The following is a 20,912-nucleotide window of genomic DNA, read 5'->3' as shown; positions in this document are numbered from 1 at the left end:
TGCTCATCACACACTGGAGAAGGCACGTGCCTACCTCAGGGCCTTTGCACTTGCTGTGCCCTCTGCCTGGGACGCGCTATCCCTACACCTCCTCGTGGCTGGCTCCTGTCCTCCGCGCTCGGGTCTCAGCATGAATGTCTCGTCCTAGAGACCTTCCCCAACCACGCCGGCCCTTTCCCACCCCCAACCCCTTGCACCCTCTACCGCGCCCGTTTATTTCATGATACACATCACTGTCTGAAGCTAACTTCTTGATCGCCTTGCTCCTTCCTGGGAGAGCAGAGACCGGACTGTCTCGTTCACAGCCTCTTCCCCAGACCTAGCCCGCCTGCTGCCACACAGTAGGAGCATAGTAACTACAGGTCCAATGAGCTGGGGCAGGGGAGGCTAGGATGGAGAGAAGGGGATGGACGGATCGGGGGGCAATCTCAGAGGAGGACGGCCAGGATGAGGAGACCCCGTCACGGGAGGAAGTGGGGCTGGGACCCCTATCACTGAGACAGGGGCCCGGGAGGGACATCCTGGAGGTGGCTGGACACGCAGGGCTGGGGACACGCGGGAGACGGCCTGTGGAGGTGACAGCTGATGCCTAGAGCAGCGCTCAGCGCACAGCAGGTGCTCGCTGAGTCAGCAAATGAATGGATGAAGACACGGATGCTGGGAAGCCCCGCCCAGCCCACAGCGGGGCTTGGCTGGGCCCACTGGAGGAATCCACACCCGAGGTCTGATTCCCCGTCACAGCCAGGTGGCTCCGAGTCCACAGCCACCAACCAGCTGGGGCTGTGGCGTAGCGCGTGGGGCCTCACCGCGGGAGGACTCGGGCCATGGTCTGGAACTTCAGAACAGATGGCAGGTCTCCAAAAAATGTGTGGGGATTAATACAAGCTATTTCCTTCCTCTTGCATATGTTTTCTCTTATGATTTTGCATTTATCACTTTGCACCCCGGAACGGTGAATGGAACCAGGTGAGGAATGAAAAATTTTCCCCAGTAAGCGACTTCCTAGATGATATCCTGTCTGTTCACTCATTCCTTCATTCCTTCACTCGTAACAACCTCAGTGAGCATCCCTTAGGTATAGGGTCCTGTTTTACAGATAAAATACTCCAGAGGAAACTGGTTCCTTGCCTAATGTTTAATAAGAAGAGAGTTTAAACACCCAGAAAAGCACACAATAAAATAAAAGACAACAATGTGTTACTATGCAGGTTAAATGAATCTTTTTTTGTTTATCCCTTAAGTCAGGGGTCAGCAAGCAGTTTCCGTGCAGGGTCAGAGGAGACCCAGCAGAGGCCACCCAGGCGTCCCGGTGAGGGGAGTGACCTAAAGGTGGTTCTCACCCATGGTGGCCTGCTCCCATGGGACACTGCACAATGTCTGAGGACATCTGTGGTCGTCACCACTAGGGGGCTCCTGGCATCCAGTGGGTGGCGGCAGGGATGCTGCTCCACAACCCACAGCTCCCAGGATACCCCCAGGGAATGACCCAGCCTGACATCAGCAGTGCCGGGGGGAGACCCGGAGCAAACATAAAGATGTGTGGTACGGGGGGGCAGAGCCTGTACATGGGGGTTCATTATACTATTCTCTGGGTGTTTAAAATATTTCATGATAAAAATATACTTACTCCTACTATCCTGTCTGCCTTGCACTGTTTGAGGTGCCCCGTAATAAAAGGCTATGGCACACACAGCCCTCCCTGTACTGGGCTGGCGCCCCACTAGCTGAGTCTCCAACCCTCTCAACACCCCTGGGAGGTAATCACCGTTGGACCCACTTCATAGCCAGGGAGGCTGAGGTCCAGAGGTCCAGCGAGTTCAAAGGCTGCAACGTCACCATTCGGTGTACCAAGAGTCACATCACAGGCCTGAGGGGGAGGAAGGCTCTGGTGCCGTTTCCAGGTAAACCAGGGGTTGGAGCCACGGAGCTTGACCAAGGCTGCATGGCCAGCAAGCCCCGGGGCCTGGGTGGGGTTCTCAGCCTCTGAGATTGACCAGGCTCCAGGGCAAGCCCCTTCCTCACCCCGGGCTGCCCATCCAGCAGCTGGCGGAGAGATGCAGAGACCCACACAAGTGCACTGTGTGCAAACACGCTCCAGGAGGCCAGGCCTTCGGAGAGCCAGCTGTGCTGCCACACAGCTCTGGGCCCGTTTACCCAACAGCGCGGGACTGGGGGCAGGGGGACAAATGGGGGCAGGGCCCCCTCTTAGCAAAGGTATCTCATCAACTCAAGCCGTCAAGACACACGAGGTCCTGGCACCAGGAAATAAGGCCTCTTTTCTCACCATGAAGCAGTTGCCAGTCCCATTTCCCTCCTCGCTCTGGCTCCTAGAGAGCTCAGAGTCAGACTGGCAGCCTCACCCCCCAGCTCCCTGTCCTTAGAGGCAGGACAGCACCAGCTCGCAAGGTGACACGGGGAACTCCCCTCCTAGCCTGGCAGTTCAGGGGCAAGTCCCAACCTCCTGAGCCTCAGTTTACCCCCTGCCAAACAGGTAAGAACAGTGCTGAGCTCCCAGGGTGTGGAGAGGAGTCTGAGGCACATAGAAAGCCGCCCCCAAACGCACCTTATTAGTTTTCCCATTGTCACCCTCCCCCACTTTCTTCCATTCATCACGCATGTTCACTTGGTGAGTCTGGTGGGGACGGTCATGGGGGCGCAGCCAGGACACGGTGGAAGCAGCACTGGACAGCTGGCACCACACGCTCCCCTGCTGACCCAGGTGTGCAGCCATGCGAGGTCTGAGCTCCCCCTAAGCGAACATGGCCCACTTCACACCCTCCCATCTGGTTCCTGGCCTCGTGTCCCTTCACACCAACATCTCCAGGGAGCCACACAACCCTCGCCCTTGGAATAACATCCCTGCGTGCCTGGGTTCCTTTCCGGAGTCCTCTGTGTGGGGAGGGAGTTGTGGTTGCCCTCCAGGGCCACGGCCACCTCCCCTTCTCAGCAGACTCGATGGTTGCGGGGAGCCAGCTGGGCGGCCTGAGCCCCGGGCAGGGCAGGCATCAGGGGAGCCGAGAGCAGCCTCCCGCCAGACAGTATATGCCAGGGCGCTGCAGGTCTGCTGGGGAATGTCCACCTGACACCCAGACAACCAGTTGCTGGGGACCCCTGCCTCACACCATACACAGAAATCAACCCTGGACAGGGAAAGACTTAAAAGCAAAAGATAAAAAAACTTTAAAAGGAAATCAAGGAGAAAGTCTTTCTGTTCTGGGGTGGGTGGGGATTAATGTCTCCCGTGCAAAGTGTGAGCTAAGTGGAGCTCCAGGGAGTCCCCAGGGCCCCGTGTGCAGCTGGGTCCCTGCAGACTCACTGAGCCCCCGAGGGCAACTCTCGGAGGTGCTCAGGCCACCAGGCCAAGCTGGGCTGGCCCGTCTGCACAGCAGCAACCAGAAGCTTCCTCCCGAACCCTTTCTGGGGCTTTCCCTGACCCTCCGGGTGGAGCTGTGCTGCCAACTGTGTCCTGAACCTGGCCTGGGGCCCTGCGGCCATCTGGTCACCTGTCCCCGCCTCCACTGGGCTCAAGGACAGAGTCGCTGCCAGGGCCGGCACCAGCCTGGCACGGAGCGCAAGCTCACCTCACGTTGGATGACCGACTTTCGCTCTGCCCCGGGGCACAGATGTGCCTGGCCGTGCGCAGCCTTCCACCGGGCCCACACTATCACCGCACCTCCTCCTCTGCGGATTTGGGTGCTGGGGTGAGGGAAGCCGCATCTGGTTCACACCCAGGTGGAGCTCGCCTTCCCCATGCCCGTCCTAGGACCTCGGCAGTCCTGGCTCTACCCTCTCCTGGAGGCCTGGGTCTCTCCCTCTGGCACGACACACTGTGACCCCACCTTTGGTGCTCTCCTGACTCCACTGAGAGCTCCACGGCGCAGGCTTCCCCTCTCCAGCCCCCTCAGTGTACCCGCACCAGCCCAGAGCTGGGCATGGAGTAGACCTCAGTGAGTATCGGCTGAGCGAGAAACCCTGGATGGCTGCATGGAGGAGGCTGAGGAAAAGCACCACCAAGAACCTCAGAGATGAGCAGTGGGGACGCAGCCCTCACGAGTCTCAGACACGTTCCCTCAAGCTGGACATCAGACAAAGGGCTGAAGGCCCAGAATGGCCACGGCCCGTGGTGCTTCCGGCCCAGCCTGTCCTGAGTGATGCCCTACTCGTCTCTCCTATTAAGTGGGGGAAACTGGGCTCAGAGAAGGGGTATTTGGGTGTTTTGAGTCGAGACAGAAACCCAATTCACGCTGCTTGGAGAAAAAAGATGTGTGAGGGGGGGAATATTTGTTAATGTAAGTCAAGGGCCGGCAAACTGCCCTGGGGACTCAACCCCCACTGCAATTGTTATAAATAAAGTTTTATTGGCACACGGCCCCACCCACTCATTCACAATCATGGCAGCATCAGCTCCCACAGAGACCATCCAACCCCTCACAGAGAAAGCTTGCAACCTACCAAGACCAAGGAGGCTGGGCGATGGGCTTCAAGCCTCACTGGGCTGGGGGCCCTGAGGACTCAGTCTCCCCATCTCAGCTCTGCTGCTGCCCCCCCCGGCAGGCACCTGGGTGTGGGGTGGACCAGCCCCTCCATCCTCTTGTCCCACATGAAGTCCCAGAGCAGTGAGGCTCTGATGCAGCCAGGCCTGGTCCCACTCACCCAGGGCCGAGGCGCCCTGCCTGTGAGTTGGACAGGGGCTCCCCAGGGGAAACCAGGTCGCCAGCGTCAGTGCTCGGGAAGGGGCCGGCAGACAGGAGCCAGGTCGGAGGACAGTGGCCAGAGCGCGGTGGGGACAGTGCTTCCCCCACCCTGAAGGTGCCTGGCAGAGGGTCACGCGCTATCTCAGGACTGATGCTCGAGGTTTCTTGGCCCAGTTTGCCTCCCAGATGTATTTTATTCTCCAGCAGCCCGGGCTGGGTGGCACACACCGCACTGGATTCCAGCAGACCGAGGGCACTGAGGGAGGCGGGGCCGTGGCCGGAGGCCCCCTGGTTGCTCACGGGGTGGTACTGCCGGTTGCGGGGTGCTGCTCTCACAGTCCAGTTCTGGGCCCCATTTCCCAGGGGCCCCCAGACCCTAGGCCAGACCAGGAGCCAGGCCCCTGACGGTCAGCTGGGCCCTGGGGGTGTCACAGGGGCTCCTGCACTTCGAGGCCCCTCTGAGCCAGGCATGGTGGAGCTGACTGCCCAGCTGCACCCAGTAAGACAAGGGCTACAAGTGCCCCATTTTACAGATGAGAAAACAGAGGCTCCAAGGCCAAACAAGCTGCCTGATCCCACAGCCACAGCAGGGGCCCATCCTGGGGGCGGCTCCTCCAGCCTAGCCCACAGCCTCACTGCAACCTCGTGAGAGATGGAGCCGCGAGGTTTGGGGCTAAGCCACCCTAAGATTCCTGACCCACAGAAAGTGTGAGATGATAAATGTTTATTACTATTTTAAGCCACGAAGTTCTGGGGTAATTTGTTACAAGGCAATAACTAACCGATGCTACCTGGGTCTCAACATGGCCCCTGAGGCACAAACGAGAAGAGTGGATGGAGATGGGAGAGCTGTCCAGATGGAGGGCCCTCCCGGCCCGCACCTCCTCCTCCTCCCCCCCCCCCACTGTGTTCCCCCTATGTGGCCCCCTCACTGCTCCTCACACACGCCAGGCACAGTCCTGCCCCAGGGCCTTTGCACGTGTTTCTCCTCTGCGTGAACGCTCTTCCCCAGCTCACCATTCAGGCCTGGATCAAACGCCACCCTCTCAGAGAGACCCTCCCTGACCACCGGCTGCAGCTGGCTCCCAACCCCACTCTCCGCCACTTATAAGTCTGCTTGGTTTAAACCTTCTTTTTTATAGTTTTGCTCCTCCGGTGGCTGCTCCCTTAGTAGCCATGAGCCCTGTGCGGGCAGCAATCACAGCCTCCTGAACATCAACAGCCCAGGGTGCCTGGCACTTGGCAGGATCGTGGGCACTAGCACCCACCCCCTTCTCCCTGGTGATGGCCCCAGGAGTCATGACGAGGTCCGGGGCCAGGGAGCCAGGGCTTGGCTCAGAGGGCACACAGGGGGCAGGAGCCCCAGGGCACAGGCTGCTTTGTGCGAGCCACCAGCTCCAACCCTCCAGTCACTCCAGGGACCAGCCAGGGCAGCAGGGACAAAGAGTTAACGCTGACCGAGTCTGTACCATGAGGCCAGGGCTGTTAATTTGTTTAATCTGCCCAACGGACCTGTAAGGCAGGTATTACGATTACCTCCATGTGACAGATGTGGAAGTTGAGGCTCAGAGAGACCAGGTCACTCACCTGAGGTCACCCAGGATCGAGAGGGGATGGATGGACTTGATTCCAGACGGCAGGCTTCGGCCTGAGCAACGACTGTATCCAGGAAAGGAGACAGGAAAGAGCCAGCTGAGAGCCAGCACAGCCTCCCAGGCAGTGGGAAGAGCCGGTGCAAAGGTCCTGGGGCAGGACCGTGCCTGCAGAGCTGGAGGGGGGGCAGGGGGTGGGGGGCAGTCGGCAAGAGGCTGTGATGCCAGAGCAGAGTCAGTGACAAGAGGTGAGGGCAGGGAGGGGACAGGCCTGACACCACTGTCACCACTGGACCCACGTGTGGCTGGTGATTACGGTCCATCTCGCGCTTCCCAGACTGGGGGCTTCCTTGGAGGCAGGGCCAGGGTCTGTCTTGGCCCCCGCTATGACCAGAGGCCAGGCCACAAGGGCACCCAGACAACTGGACGGGGGAAACACTGGGGTCCCGCCCACAGCAACACAAGTAACTCAAAGCGCACCACAAACCTACACGAACGCAAGAGCTGAGACCATAAAACCCTTAGAAGAAAACAGGTAAATCCTCACGACCTTGGGTCAGGTAGGAATTTCTTCACTACAACAACCAAGGCACAGCAGCCAAAGAAAAAAAAAAAACAGAAGCTGGTCAAAACTGACACCACTGGGCTTCCCTGGTGGCGCAGTGGTTGAGAGTCCGCCTGCCGATGCAGGGGACATGGGTTCGTGCCCTGGTCCGGGAAGATCCCACATGCCGCGGAGCGGCTGGGTCCGTGAGCCATGGCCGCTGAGCTGGCGCGTCCGGAGCCTGTGCTCCTCAACGGGAGAGGCCACAAGAGTGAGAGGCCGCGTACTGCAAAAAAAACCAAAAAACAAAAAACTGACACCACTAAGAAGATGAAAAGACAACCCACAGAATGGGAGGGAATACTGTGGATCATCCACCAGAAGAGGGGCTCGTGTCTAGAACACAGAAAGAACGCCTACAATTCAGTAATGAAAGGAAAACTAACCCAACTGGAAAACGAGCAAAGGACTTAATAGACGTTTCTCCAAAGAGGCCACACAAACGTCCAACACGCACACGAAGCGATGCTCACCATCACTAACCGTCAGGGAAATGCACACCAAGACCACGGTGAGCCCCCCACCCCCAGGTGAGGATGGGGGAGGGGAAGGGGCACAGCTGCCGTGGGAGCGGAGCGGCAGCTCCTCAGAAGGTTAAATGGAGTTTCCATCTGACTCAGCATCACCACAGCGGGGTGTCCACCCAAGAGAAATGAGGACATGTGTCCACACAAAGGTTGTACATGAATGTTCTCAGCAGCACGAGTCACAGCAGCCATAAGGTGCAAACACCCCAAATGTCCATTGACGGACGATGGATAAACACACGTGTCCTTCCACACACGGGAGCATCACTCAGCCATGAAAAGGGATGAAGCCCCGACACTCGCTACAACATGGATGGACCCCGAGAACACGACGCTCAGTTAGAGAAGCCAGGCACAGAAGGACCCACAGGGTGTGATTCCATTGATGGGAAACGTCCAGAACAGGCAGATCCACAGACACAGGCAGTGGATTCGTGGTTGTCAGGGGCTGAGGAGGGGGATGGGGGTGACTGCTCATGAGGACGGGGCTTCCTTTTGGAGTGATGAGAATGTTCTAAAATTGATTGTGGTGATGGTCACATAACTCTGTGAATATAGTTGCACACTTTAAATAGGTAAAACCATGTGGCATGTGAATTATCTCGCAACAAAGCTGTTACTCAGAAAAAGCGTTTAGAGGGCTTCCCTCGTGGCGCAGTGGTTGAGAGTCTGCCTGCCGATGCAAGGGACGCGGGTTCGTGCCCCGGTCCGGGAAGATCCCACACACCGCGGAGCGGCTGGGCCCGTCAGCCATGGCCGCTGAGCCTGCACGTCCGGAGCCTGTGCTCCGCAACAGGAGAGGCCACAACAGTGAGAGGCCCGCGTAACGCCAAAAAAAAAAAAAAAAGTGTTTAGAAAAAAGTCTAAGAGTAGAATGAGGTCTGCAGGCCAACCTCGCTTTACTGCACTGAGCAGATACTGAGTTTTTGACAAAATGAAGGTCTGTGGAAGTCTATCGGCGCCATTTTCCCAACAGCATTTGCTCCCTTCGTGTCTCTGAGTCACACTGTGTTATATCTCACAACATTTCAAACTCTGTCTCTATTATTACGTTGTTATGCTAATCTGTGGTCAGTGATATTTTATGTTACTATCAAAAAAAAGATTACTACTTTCTGAAGGCTCAGGTGACCGTTAGCGTTTTTTTAGCAATAAAGTATTTTTAAATTAAGGTATGTGCATTGTTTTTTAGACATAATGCTACTGTACACTTAATAATACTACAGTATAGTGTAAAGATAACTTTTTTTTTCTGGTCGTACGCGGCTTGTGGGATCTTAGTTCCCCAACCAGGGATCAAACTTGTGCCCCCGGCACTGGAAGCGCAGAGTCCTAACCACTGGGCCACCAGGGAATTCCCAAAGATAACTTTTATATCTGCTGGGAAACCAAAAATTCATGTGACTTGCCTTACTAAGGTATTTGCTTTATTTCAGGGGTCTGGAACCAAACCTGCAGTGTCTCCGAGGTCTGCTTGCATTTTACAAACACAACAGTAGGAGGTGTGTGACCAGGGCAGGTGTGCACAGCGAGTGCCTTCCAAGGGGCTGGCAACAGAGGTGCCTGAGGTGGGTATGAGGGTGGGGCCAGGCCTGTATTTCGTGCCAGAAACACACGGCAGCTTTCCAAAGGAGGGAAAAGAAAAATCCCGAGAAAGCTGAATTCTGGGGGGGGGGGGGGGGGCACATGCAAAGGCCCTGTGGTGACAGGACATTCTCCAGGAACAGCAAAGAAAGGGTCTGTTGTGGCTGGAGGGGAGGGTGCAGCTGGGGGCCAAGCCCTGACCAGCAGCCCATACTGCCCCCCCACCATTTCACTGCACAGAGCAAGTGTTTCCACAGTGGTAAACAGGAAACCTTGCAAAGGACAGGGCCAGGGGTGGGGGTGGGGGGCAAGGTGTTAATCCAGAACTCACAGGCCCTAAGAGAAAGAAGGTTCCAGAACCTTCACAACTCATGCCACAGACACAGCCTAACACCTGTCTGGGCTGAGCACCGGCCTGCTGCCAAAGTTCAGAGCCCGAGGCTCTGGGCAGAGACGGCCCTCAGGTCAGCAGACAATCACCACATGGAAGATCTAAGGGGGGCGGACTCAGTCATGGAAATCGGGTGGGCTTCCTGGAGGAGCAGGCAGAGGACGGACTGTACAGTGGGGAGGAGGAACGAGGCAAGGAGGGTAGCTCCGGGGGTCACCAGGCACATTCTCAGTGGCTCCGCAGGTGGAAGGGTTCAGGCGGCTGGGTCAGGGTCACAGAGGGACTGTCAGCCCAGGAAGGAGGCTTGTCCAGTCTCGGGCCCTTGGAGGGCCCCGCCGACCTCACGTCTCCAAATGCCATGTGGATCCCGGACTGAATCCGGGAGAGGGAAAAAAAGTTACCATAAGGGAAGGTTTGGGTTAATTCACAAAACTGTGAATCCTGACTGCGGGCTGCGCCGATGTTCCATTTCCTCCACGTGACCCCTGCACTCAGCTCAGAGAGCGTCTTTGTTTATCGGATGTACAGCCCGTCCTCCGTCCTCCTTACTTACAGATTCCACGTCTGCAAGTCCACCTACCGGCTGGAATTTATCTGTAACCCACACGCAGGGGGCTGCCACGCTCGTTCTCAGGCACACGCAGGGCAGCGAGGTCTCGGGTGTCCCACACACGTGCCCAGCGAGCCCGAGCCAGGTGACGCCCTGCCTGCTCGGTTCAGCTCTCAGACCACAGACAAGTGTACTTTCCGTAGTCTCTTTAGTGCCATGTTTTCTGCATTTTTGTGTTTTTGGTGAGTGATTCTGCATCTAAAACGGCCCTCCAGCGTAGAGCTGAAGTGCTTGCTGGCCGGTGTCCCACGTGCAGGAGGACGGTGACGTGCTCATGGGGACAGTACGTGTGTCAGATGAGCTTAGTTCAGGCAAGGGTTACATCCCCGCCGTGAATGAATCAACAACTGATATCAGACAAGGCGTCTTTAAACAGAAACGTACATCACACGAGGCTGCTGCATGGGGATCAGTTGTGATGATGGGGTGACAGAGGTGGAGCCTGGCCCCGCGTGTCCTCCCTCCCTTGGCAGAGGGCGTGTGGGTGTCGCCAGAGTGTCCCTGCAACTTTCCACAGGCTTCAAAATAAAACGTTAAAAAAAAAATAATATATATGGAGACAGGTAAACATCCGGAATAACGGTCATTACCTCCGTAGAAACGGAGGGTCAAGACAAATAAATGCTCACTTTCCACTGACTGCAGGTCTGGGCTGCTGCTTTTTTCTAGTAAGCATGTTATTATTTGTAGCTGAAGGCATGCCTTTTGCACGAAGACAGAGGCAGACAAGGGGAACCGAACAGAAAGCCCAGAAATAGACCAGCTACACGCAAGAATCTGGTCTGTAATCAAGGTGGCACCTGAAATCCGTGAGGAAAGCAGATTACCCAGGAAGCGGGGGTGGGCTGACCCTGAGCCACCTGGGAAGACTTGGCTCAATTAAACCCTTGTACATCTCATGCCAGGATAAATGCCAAATAAAGCAAGAATTTAAATGTAAAGAAAAAAATAAGTAAAATTATAGAAGTACTAGAAGAATTTAACTGTAACCTAGGAACAGAGGACACATTTCCATCATGACGCCAAACTGGGAAACCATAAAAAGAGACTGATAGGGACTTCCCTGGTGGTGCAGTGGTTAAGAATCCACCTTCTGGGCTTCCCTGGTGGCGCAGTGGTTGAGAGTCCGCCTGCTGATGCAGGGGACATGGGTTCGTGCCCTGGTCTGGGAAGATCCCACATGCCACGGAGCGGCTGGGCCCGTGAGCCATGGCCGCTGAGCCTGCGCGTCCGGAGCCTGTGCTCCGCATTGGGAGAGGCCACAACGGTGAGAGGCCCGCGTACCGCAAAAAAAAAAAAAAAAAGAATCCACCTGCCGAAGCAAGGGACCCAGGTTCGAGCCTTGGTCCAGGAAGATCTCACATGCCGCGGAGCAGCTAAGCCCGTGTGCCATAACTACTGAGCCTGTGCTCTAGAGCCCGAGAGCCACAACTACTGAGCCCACGCACCACAACTACTGAAGCCCACGTGCCTAGAGTGCGTGCTCTGCAACAAGAGATGCCACTATAATGAGAAGCCTGCACACCACAACGAAGAGTAGCCCCCGTTTGCTACAACTAGAGAAAGCCCACACATAGCAATGAAGACCCAACACAGCCAAAAATAAATAAATAAATAAATAAATAGAAGATACTATCTAAAAAAACAAAGAGAGAGAGGCTGATAAATGGGACCACATGAAAACAAAAACACCGGCCTGACATTGATAATCATCTTCAGAGAAGATGGGGAAAAGCCACTTAAACTTACTTGTATCATGGATTTAAAAAAAAAAATCTTCCATAATATATAAAGAGCTCCCACAGATCAATAAGAAAAAGACTGGTAAATAATTTGAAAATGGGAAAGATACAATCAGTATACAGTTCCCAGAAAATGAATAAGAGTCCTGAGATGTGTACGATTAAATGCAGGAGTGGGGTGAGTGGTGAAAAGGGGTCTGTGAGTGTGGAATCAAGACAAGACAGAGTGGAGACATGAATGCTTGTGGGGGCAAAGGCACCAAGGACTCCCTGGTGGCCGATGCTCCATTTTCCAGCTCTGACAAAGTGCAGGATGCTGTCAAGGTGAGGCAGTCCAGTGCCACTGGACTGCCGTGTGACCTGGGCGGGCAAGTCTCTGCTCCCTTTGCTGGGATACATTTTTAATAAAACAAAGATGAAACATTAAAAGGAAAAAATATGTGAAGACATTTCCTTCTGATTCACATTTCCCTCTGATTCACGTTTCCCTCTGATTCACGTTATGATAAATACCCAGACCTCCCTTTGTGCCATAAGTTTGGCAAAGATGGAAGAAATGGGCGAGGCACGGAGCTCTCACCCTTGCTGGAGGGAACTTGGAACGGTTCACCTTGGGTTCATCACGTGCATCTTATGATGCTCTGACATCTCAGGGACCTTGCAGACCTGGGGACTGTCCCTCCTGGAGTCAGCCAGCCCCTAGATCACAAACCATCTGCCTGTGAGCACATCTCTGCCGTGCCAACCAAGCCACTATGGGCCACACCCTCAGCACTCCTCATCCTGCTCACACGCAAGCCCAGGGGCACCGCCTCAACCGCCCCCAGCCAGAGCCCATGCCAGCCCACAGCCGCCGCCATCGAACGAGCCGATCCCAAGCTGGCTCAGGGTGCCAACGCTGCCCGTCCCTCCCATCCTGCAGAAACCCCAGTAAGGACCCGTGCTTTCTCCGCGTCCGAACTGGCTTGCAGAGACAGGGCCTCCATTTCCCACAAGCTGGGCCCCGTCCTGGACGGTTCACATGCGCTGGCTCATCTAATCCTCATGGGATCCCCGAGAGGAAGGCGTGCCTGGATGCTGCTTCACCAATGAGCTTCCCGTGGCTGCTGGGACCCTACATCCTGACTCTTCTCCACCTGCGCTCGGCCCCTCGGTCACCTCCCCTCGTCACACGCTGTAAAGGCCATGTCCTGCCAGGGGCTCTACGACGTGTCCCCCACGGACACATCAGCTGCCCGGTCATCGCTCTGCACGAGGAGGCCCTTTCCCTGCCTCGTCCCCACCTCCTCGCCCCATGGCCGTCTGCCCAAAAACCCCCTGGGCTCCAAACTTGGTCCTCTGCCCCCCACGTCTCCATGTCTCATATTCACACTGCGCCCGACCGTCCCCCATCTCAGCTGAGGCAGCTTGCCCTTCCAGGGGCTCAGACCCCAACCTGGGAGTCACCCTCTACTCCTCTCCCCTCCCCCGCCACACTCACCCCTTCAGTAAGTTCAGTCAACTCGGCTTCTAAAATCTGCTCTGCATCACTCCTTCCTCCTGCCTCCACCCAAGCCCAAGTCCCAGCATCACCACCTGGACCAGTAGAGTCCCCACCACCGTGGTCCCGGGCTCCCACACTCCCTCCCCACAGTCTTTCCCCCACAGTGGCCAGAAGTAGCCCGTGAGCACCTAAGTCAGGCCCCGCCCCTAATCTGCCCACAGCCCTCCAGGGATCCCTCCTCCCTGGGGGTAAAAGCCCAAGTCCTCCCCGCGGCCCACAAGGTCCTGCCCAACCTGCCCCGTCCCCTCCCTGTCCTCCCCTCCTCCCTCTCTCCCCCTCACTCACTCTGCTCCATCCACATGGGCCTCCTTACTGTTCCTGCAACAACCCAGGCACAGTCCTGCCCCAGGGCCTTTGCACGGGCTGTGCCCTCTGCCTGGGAGCCTCTCCCCACACCCCCTCAGTGCACATCCCCTCCTTCCTGTATATCTCTGCTCAGATGTTGCCCGTCGCCCCTCCTGAGTACCTGGCCTCCATCACTCCCCCCACGCCCGTTTTTCTCTCCCCTTCTCCGCTCTGCTCTTCCCCATGGCACTCGCTTCCCCTGCCGTGTTACACCTCTCTCTCCTTGCATCACTTACTGTTTGCACACACCCCACCCGCACCCCCGGCACGCACACAAGGACCGTGCCCGTCTCATTCGGGCCTCCCCAGCACCCGGCCCAAGCAGTCTTCAGCAGCATCTGCTCACGAACACCTGACCTGCACCCCACAGCCCCAAACCTTCAACGGCAACCCCGTGCCCCCAGGATAACGGCCCATGTGTGTGCATGACACGTGCATGATCGAGAGAGAATAGCAACTGGGGCAGATGCTGGGGTCTCTTTCCTTGGTCAGAGCCAGAGGCCAGGTCTCCAAATGCCTTCCCACTGGCTCAGGCACTTGCGGCCCCTCAGGCTGGACCCCTAACCCCTCCATGGGGCCTGGTGGCACCTAGTACAGGGGCGCCAAGGCTAATCCCCAGGTCAGTAATCCCCCCACGTGCGCAGTCCCCGCTGTCCAGCTGGCAGCAGTCAGAAAATCCCCAGCGGGATCCCGACCTGCCCTGTCACACGTGGTGCCACGCAGCTCAGTGTGGGCAGCGGGAACAGGAGGGCCCGGGGCCTGGTCACCAAGCTGGTAAATGCCCGGGCCACACGGCTGTCACTTAACGAGCACCGCCGGGGGTGCGGGGCTCACCTCTCCATGCCCCGCCGAATCCCTGGGACCCCTGCCCTCATTCTGAGAGGTGGAGGCAGGCACACTGTCCTCAGCCCAGGCAGGGCTGAGCCCGGTCAAGCCCCAGGCCACGCTGCCCAGGATCCCGTGGGAATCCACCAGCCTTGGGGGCCCCGAGCAGCCCCCCAGACCTGCTCCTCACCCATCAGCACAAGCCTGCCAGGGCCTGGACCCCCAGACCTGCTCCTCCTTGGGCCCTCACCAACCGCCCTCCCCCCACCAACTCCAGGGTGCAGGCCTCCCTACCCACCCTCCCTGCCACAAGACCACCGTCCAGGCCCCCAGCCCCACTCACCTGGATGCCCACCCCCGCAGCCCCTCCCCACCAGGCAGGCAGAGGGCTCTCGCTCTGTAAAACATGACTCTCTGCCCTGCTTAAACCCACCAGCACCACCGACTGGACTCAGACCAGAACCCGAGCAGGGCCAGGCCCCCCACCCCTTCCCTTCTGAGGAACAAATCACGCTCATTCCTGCCTCAGGCTCTTTGCACTGCTGATCCCTCTGCCTGAATGCTCAACCGCAGCTGCTTGGGTCACCTGCTCCCCTGACCACCTGGTAGCAGCAGGCCCTGGTCACCCCCTGGGGCCACGGCGCCCATTTCACTGCTCTGGCAGCTCCCCATGGGCTGGCGTGGTCTGACTCAGGTCAACAAGCGTTCTCCGTAGAGGACCAGCCAGTGAGTGTCTCCAACTTTGCAGGCCACGGGTCTCTGTCTCAACTCTCAGCTCTGCCGCTGTAGCTAGACAGCCCCGTGGACCACAGGCGAATGACAGGGCGTGGCGAAGAGTCAGGAAGACGTGACAGACAAAAACCGGTGGGCGGGATGGACCCGGGGCCCCAGTCTGCAACCGCGGGTCTCACCTGTTTACTAGCTCGCCATCGCATCCTAACCCCTACCAATCTGAAGGTGAGGGAGCCCAGGTGCCGGACCCCTGCCCCCCCAGGAGGTGCTCCATAATGTCCAACAGGCCCTGCCCAAGGGCAAAGCAAGAGGTGACCGCACGTCCCCGTGAGCCGAGTCAGACGGCGGCCCCGCCCACCCAGGCTCTGGGGGAAGCGGTCCCTCGAGCTGGCACCCACGTGGGGCCAGCCAGGGCAGCACCCTTCCAGGGCTCTACAAGCCAATCGACCTGATCCAGCTCCACGAGAAAGGCACAGTCATCACGCCCATTTCACAGATGGAGACACCGAGGCAGAGGACCCCCTGGCTGGCAAAGGCGGTCCGGCTCCTGAGGGCTCTCCACGGAGAGGACCAGGCTGCCGGGCCAAGCGCCGGACATGGCCTCACTAGAAAGTGGCCAGGGCGGGATTAGAACCGGGAGCCTTCTGCCTCCAAAGGCCATTGTTGACTACCAATGAGCAGAGGAGGGACGCTGCTGCCGGCGGTTACAATCCGCCCACAGCTACAGAGGAGGCCCCTGGTGATGAGGCCCCACCCCCAGCCATGCTGGCCGGACGCTGCTTTTCGAGCACATGAGGCCTTTTGCTTGGGCCCTGCTGGCTTCCTGCGCCTCCTTCAGGCCTCCCTCAAATGTCATGGGAAGTCTCATTGAGAGGACACAGTAGAGCAAAAACTTGAAAGAACTAAGGAAGCAAATGACAGGGATATGGAGGATGAGCATGCCAGGCAGAGGGCACAGTGGGGCAGCACCAGGCCTGGCGAGCTGGAGGAACCGCGAGGAGGCCCGTGTGTCTGGAGCAGAGTGAGCGAGGGGTAGAGAGGGAGGAGGGGAGGGCAGGGAGGGGACGGGGCAGGTCGTGCAGGGCCTTGTGGGCCGCAGGGAGGACTTGGGCAGACCCCTTTTCACCACTCACCCCATTCCTGCATTTAATCCTACACATCTCAGGACTCTTATTCATTTTCTGGGAACTGTATACTGATTGTATCTTTCCCATTTTCAAATTATTTACCAGTCTTTTTCTTATTGATCTGTGGGAGCTCTTTATATATTACGGAAGATTTTTTTTTTAAATCCATGATACAAGTAAGTTTAAGTAGCTTTTCCCATCTTCTCTTAAGATGATTATCAATGCCAGGCAGGTGTTTTTGTTTTCATGTGGTCCCATTTATCAGCCTCTCTCTCTTGTTTTTTTTTAGATAGTATCTGCTATTTATTTATTTATTTTATTTATTTTTGGCTGTGTTGGGTCTTCGTTGCTATGTGCGGGCTTTCTCTAGTTGTAGCGAACGGGGGCTACTCTTCGTTGTGGTGCGCAGGTCCCAGGGAGGTGGGACCCTGGAGGGCTGTGGGCAGAGGAGGGGCGGGGCCTGAGTCAGCTTTTAGTGGGAGCCTTCTGGAGTGAGCGGGAGGGAGCACAGGAAGAGACAGGGGGCCAGGCCAGCCATGGATGATGGGGCTGAATTCACATGGATGAACCAGGTGGTGGCAGGGAGTGGGGGGCAAATGGGTGGATTTCCGGTCCACTTTGAAGACAAAGCCGACATAATTTGCCACCAGGTTAGACGTGGGAGGGGCCAGGGGTCAGAGGGGAACACAGCTGACTATTCTGAGACATCACGGAAGCAGGAAGGACAGGAGGGAAACTGCTCAGAAACACCAGGCCACAGCTCAGGCCAAAGCCCACAGGCAGCTCGTGGACACCCACAGGAGCCCCGTGAATGTGCCCAAGAGCCCAGCCTTCCTGAGATCCTCCACAGAACCAGGCACTCCACAGAGTCCCCAAAAGCCAGCAGAGAACACCATCGGGCCTTCCCTGGTCCGGGCCTCGGGAGCCCAGGAGTTTAAAGTAACCGGATTCTAAAACACCACCGATACATTTCACCTCCCATCAGATTGGCCAAAATGGCCGAGGCCGATAACATCCGGAGCTGGCAATGCTGCGAGGAGATAGTCTCTCTTGGCTCCTGCCGGACCTTTCCAGAAAGCCAGCGGGCATCAATCTGGTTGCGCCTGACCCAGCCGTTCCAAGGCAGGGACTCCAACCACTAGAACTGAAAGTACCACGGCTACAAGCCCACGTTCAAAGATGTTTACTGCAGCATCGCTTGTGACAGCAAAAGGCGGCTCCAGAAACCACTGGATCGTCCCTCAGCAGGAAGCTCATGCCTAAAGGGGGTGGGCTGTCACTAAAGTTTACCTAGCGCCCTCCACCTGCTGATGCACTAACTCAGGTAAAGCTGGCAGTGTGGCCCCATTTTACAGATGGGGACACTGAGGCTCAGAGAGATCAAGGCCCTGTGAGGTCACAGAGAAATTGAGTGGAACCCAGGCAGGATAAGGGGTTTCCACCTTCTCAATCACAGCACCATATTCTCTCTCTCTGAAGAAAAGAATTGATACCAACGTGGGGAAAAAATGCCGTATTATGGATAAAAAGCAAGCAAGTTACAGAATGATGGGTGAAGGTGAAGTACGGCAGCCCTCACCCCGGATGACTGTGTCTTCAGGGGACACTGGGCGATGTCCAGGGACACCTGTGGTTGTCAGGACTGGGGGGGCTCCTGGCATCAAGTGAGTGGGGGCAGGGATGCTGCTGGACCCCACAGTGCCCAGGACGGCACCCACAACAAAGAACTTTCCAGCCCCAAACTAGCGCAGAGGCATCGAGACTCTGGCATCGTACGAACCCCCTGGTGAGCAAACAGACCCATCTGTGTGTTTATCCATCTGTTCGAGCAGCAGGAAAGGCATGGACAGTTGTTCCCCAAACTTAAGAGAAACGGGTTCGGCGGAGGACAGACAGCTATTAATCCTAAAGTGAGTGAAGTAAGTGATCAGCTGTGGGAACCGGATTTCTGCGGGTTTGGGGACAGGAGTGGGGACGGCCCCTTATGGGCCAGGTCCCTGTGCTCAGACCCAACCACAGCCGGGGCCTGGGACTTTATCTGCCCCCATCAGATCACCTAGCCCCTGATAAGACAAATATATGCTGTGTGGCTTTCCTGTGAGCACTGCATCCTAGTCTATTGTGTCTCTGCCCAGCACAGGGCAGAGGGCTGCTGGCGGAGGTCAGGGGGCTGACAAAGGACTTCAGCCGGGTCCCTCTGCCATGTCTGGGGCTGGCCAGGCAGGGCATCGCCGCCAGCAAAGAACGGGAGCCAGAGGGCCGGATTGTTGGAGCTGAACCAGGGTAACCCACCAAGCAGCTCCAGATGGCAGCAGGAAAGGAAGCGGTGGGAGTCCTCTGGAGCCCGGGGGAGCTCGCTCGCTCTGGCTCTTTCTCCAGACATTTCTCCCAACTCCCAGGCAGCACAGCATCTCCCTGCCTGCCAAGGAAGCTTCGGGAGGCCCGGGGGAGAAGGAGGATGGATGCCCCTGTGGGTGTCTACAGGGGACTCGCCAGAGAGGGCTGCCTGGAACAGAGAACTCTGCGGATCCAGAAACTTCCTATTTGGGAGCCTGCAACCTTGACCAAGAAGGAACCAGGCAGTGGCTGGGCTCTGCACACCGCCCCAGGGAAAGGCAGACCGCGGGCCCACAGGGCAGGGCGAGGCTGCCTCCTTCCCCAAACCTGCTCTGCTAGAGGGCCAGGGAGGCATGCCAAGGAGAGGGGCTCAAGAAAGCACTGCCCCTACAGAGCTACGGCAGCCCCCCAACATCCAGGGAAAAGGCTGCAGGGGGCCTTCTCCTCCCCCACCTGCTGGCAAGCCCTGGCACTGACGGTGCCTGGAGATGTCATCCCCCTACCTACCTCCGGTTATAGGAGGTAAACTGAGACCCAGAAAGGGAAGGAATGGCCAGTGGACTAGAAACCAGGTCTGGTGAATTCCACAAAAATGAGGTAGTCAGGAGGCTGACCCATCTGGCCTCCGAGACCCCCCACTTCCGCCACAGCAGCCCCTGCCCTTAACGACCAGTAAGATGTGCCCACAGGGTGACGACTTGCAGGGAAACGGGTGAGGCCCGGAAGCTGATACCAGCAAAGTGGGCGGCCCTGAGTAGTGGGTCCAGACGGTCGGGGCGGGGGGAAACATGTGGGACAGCGTCACCCCTTGGAGGCAAGGTCCCCCATCGGAACGGGGGTACTCCACTATCCCACACGCAGAGCAGCCCCCTGACAACACTGGGTGGGACGTCGTTCCCAAGCGCCCTCAGCAGGAGGCAGTGCACCCACCCACCACGCGTCCTAAATAGAGGTCGCACCCCTCCCAGAGGTGAGGACCCATCTTCCCCGCATGTCTCCAACGGGGTCTGCTCCACCCACAGCCTCCCAGAATGGGGCCCTGCGCCAACCCCCGCTCCCAGACAGCCGGCTCCCCCAAGAACCCCGGGAATGGGCGGCGCCACCCCGACCCCCAGGGCGGGGCGTCTCGGGCCCCGCGGCGCGTCCCCCAGCCCCGGAGTGGGGCGTTCCATCCCCCCCGCGAGCGCCCCCGAGTGGAACGTCCCGGCCTCCCCGCTGCGGGTCCCGACGCCCCTCCGGCGCTCGGACGGGTCCACTGGGCCCCGGCAGGGGGGGCAGGGCGGGTCCATTCGGGGAGCGGGGAGAGAAGGAGGAAGGTCCGGAACCGTTACCTGCTGCCGCACTGCTCTCTGCCGCCCAGGCCGCCTCTGAGGTCACGGCCCCCGCCTCGGCGCTCTCCGCCTCGTCCGGCACCTCCAGCTCCATGGCCGCGCGCGGACCTGCCGGCAGGCGGGCGGCCGGCCGGCCGGAGGCTGCGACCCGAGATGCGGCCGCAGCCGCCGCTCAACAACAACCGCCACCGGCTGGAGAGCTGAGGGAAGGGGCCGGGCTCAGGGAGTGAGGGGCGGGCCAGGGGCGGGGCCAGGCGCTGCGCCATCGCGCACCGCGCGCACCGCCAATCGGGGCTCGGAGGCGGGGCCTGCGTGCGTCCCGGGCCCCAGGAGCGGCGCGAGCGCCCTCACGTGCCCAGGGGTGGAAGGGCAGCGCCATTCCTGTCAATATTACTGTAGTACGTAAGAGCGTTATTATACATAACGAGCATAAATAATAATTACAGTTAAAAATTATCACCATATTAAAAATAAAATTTATATTACATGTGCTTATGTTTGATATAAGTAATAGTTACGTAATAATAAGAAACAAATTTTTATCATTATGCACAATATACAAATTGTATGTCATATTGTCATGATACATTAACGTGACTATTAAACAGTAATATGGTATTATAATAAGTAATGTTAATATGTAACGTAAAAATATTATTTATGATATATAACGTAGTAAAATTTAGTTATATGTAACAATAACATCCTTAAATGCCAAGCTTAGTGCTAAAGCCTTTATATGCAATATCTCCATAAGTTAGGGACCTGCTTTTTGTTTCCTTTTTTTTTAACTACTACCATATTCCCAATACCTAACACAGAACATTACACCTAGAAGACAATTTGATCAACCAGATGAGAACTATTATCATCCCCATTTTACACATGACAAAACAGGAGCCCAGAGAGCTGAAGCCACATATTTGGA

General features: G+C 57.2%; 1 protein-coding gene across 5 annotated transcripts in view; it reads right to left on the bottom strand.

Annotated features, from left to right (window-relative positions):
- The window catches only part of PIP5K1C (phosphatidylinositol-4-phosphate 5-kinase type 1 gamma), a 60,073-nt gene extending 39,897 nt beyond the window's left edge, over nt 1-20,176 (bottom strand). For all 5 annotated transcript variants that reach the window (XM_060007394.1, XM_060007395.1, XM_060007397.1 and 2 more), the window contains exon 1: nt 19,985-20,176. In XM_060007394.1, the coding sequence (XP_059863377.1) occupies nt 19,985-20,078 (94 nt within the window). In that variant the 5' untranslated portion in view covers nt 20,079-20,176. The remainder of the gene's footprint in view (nt 1-19,984) is intronic.
- Nucleotides 20,177-20,912: the final 736 nt, after the last annotated feature.

Source organism: Delphinus delphis, chromosome 3, assembly GCF_949987515.2.
Source record: "Delphinus delphis chromosome 3, mDelDel1.2, whole genome shotgun sequence".
NCBI classification, from domain to species: domain Eukaryota; kingdom Metazoa; phylum Chordata; class Mammalia; order Artiodactyla; family Delphinidae; genus Delphinus; species Delphinus delphis.
Note: the sequence above shows the minus strand (reverse complement) of the source record. Positions and strands in the feature narration are given on the sequence as shown.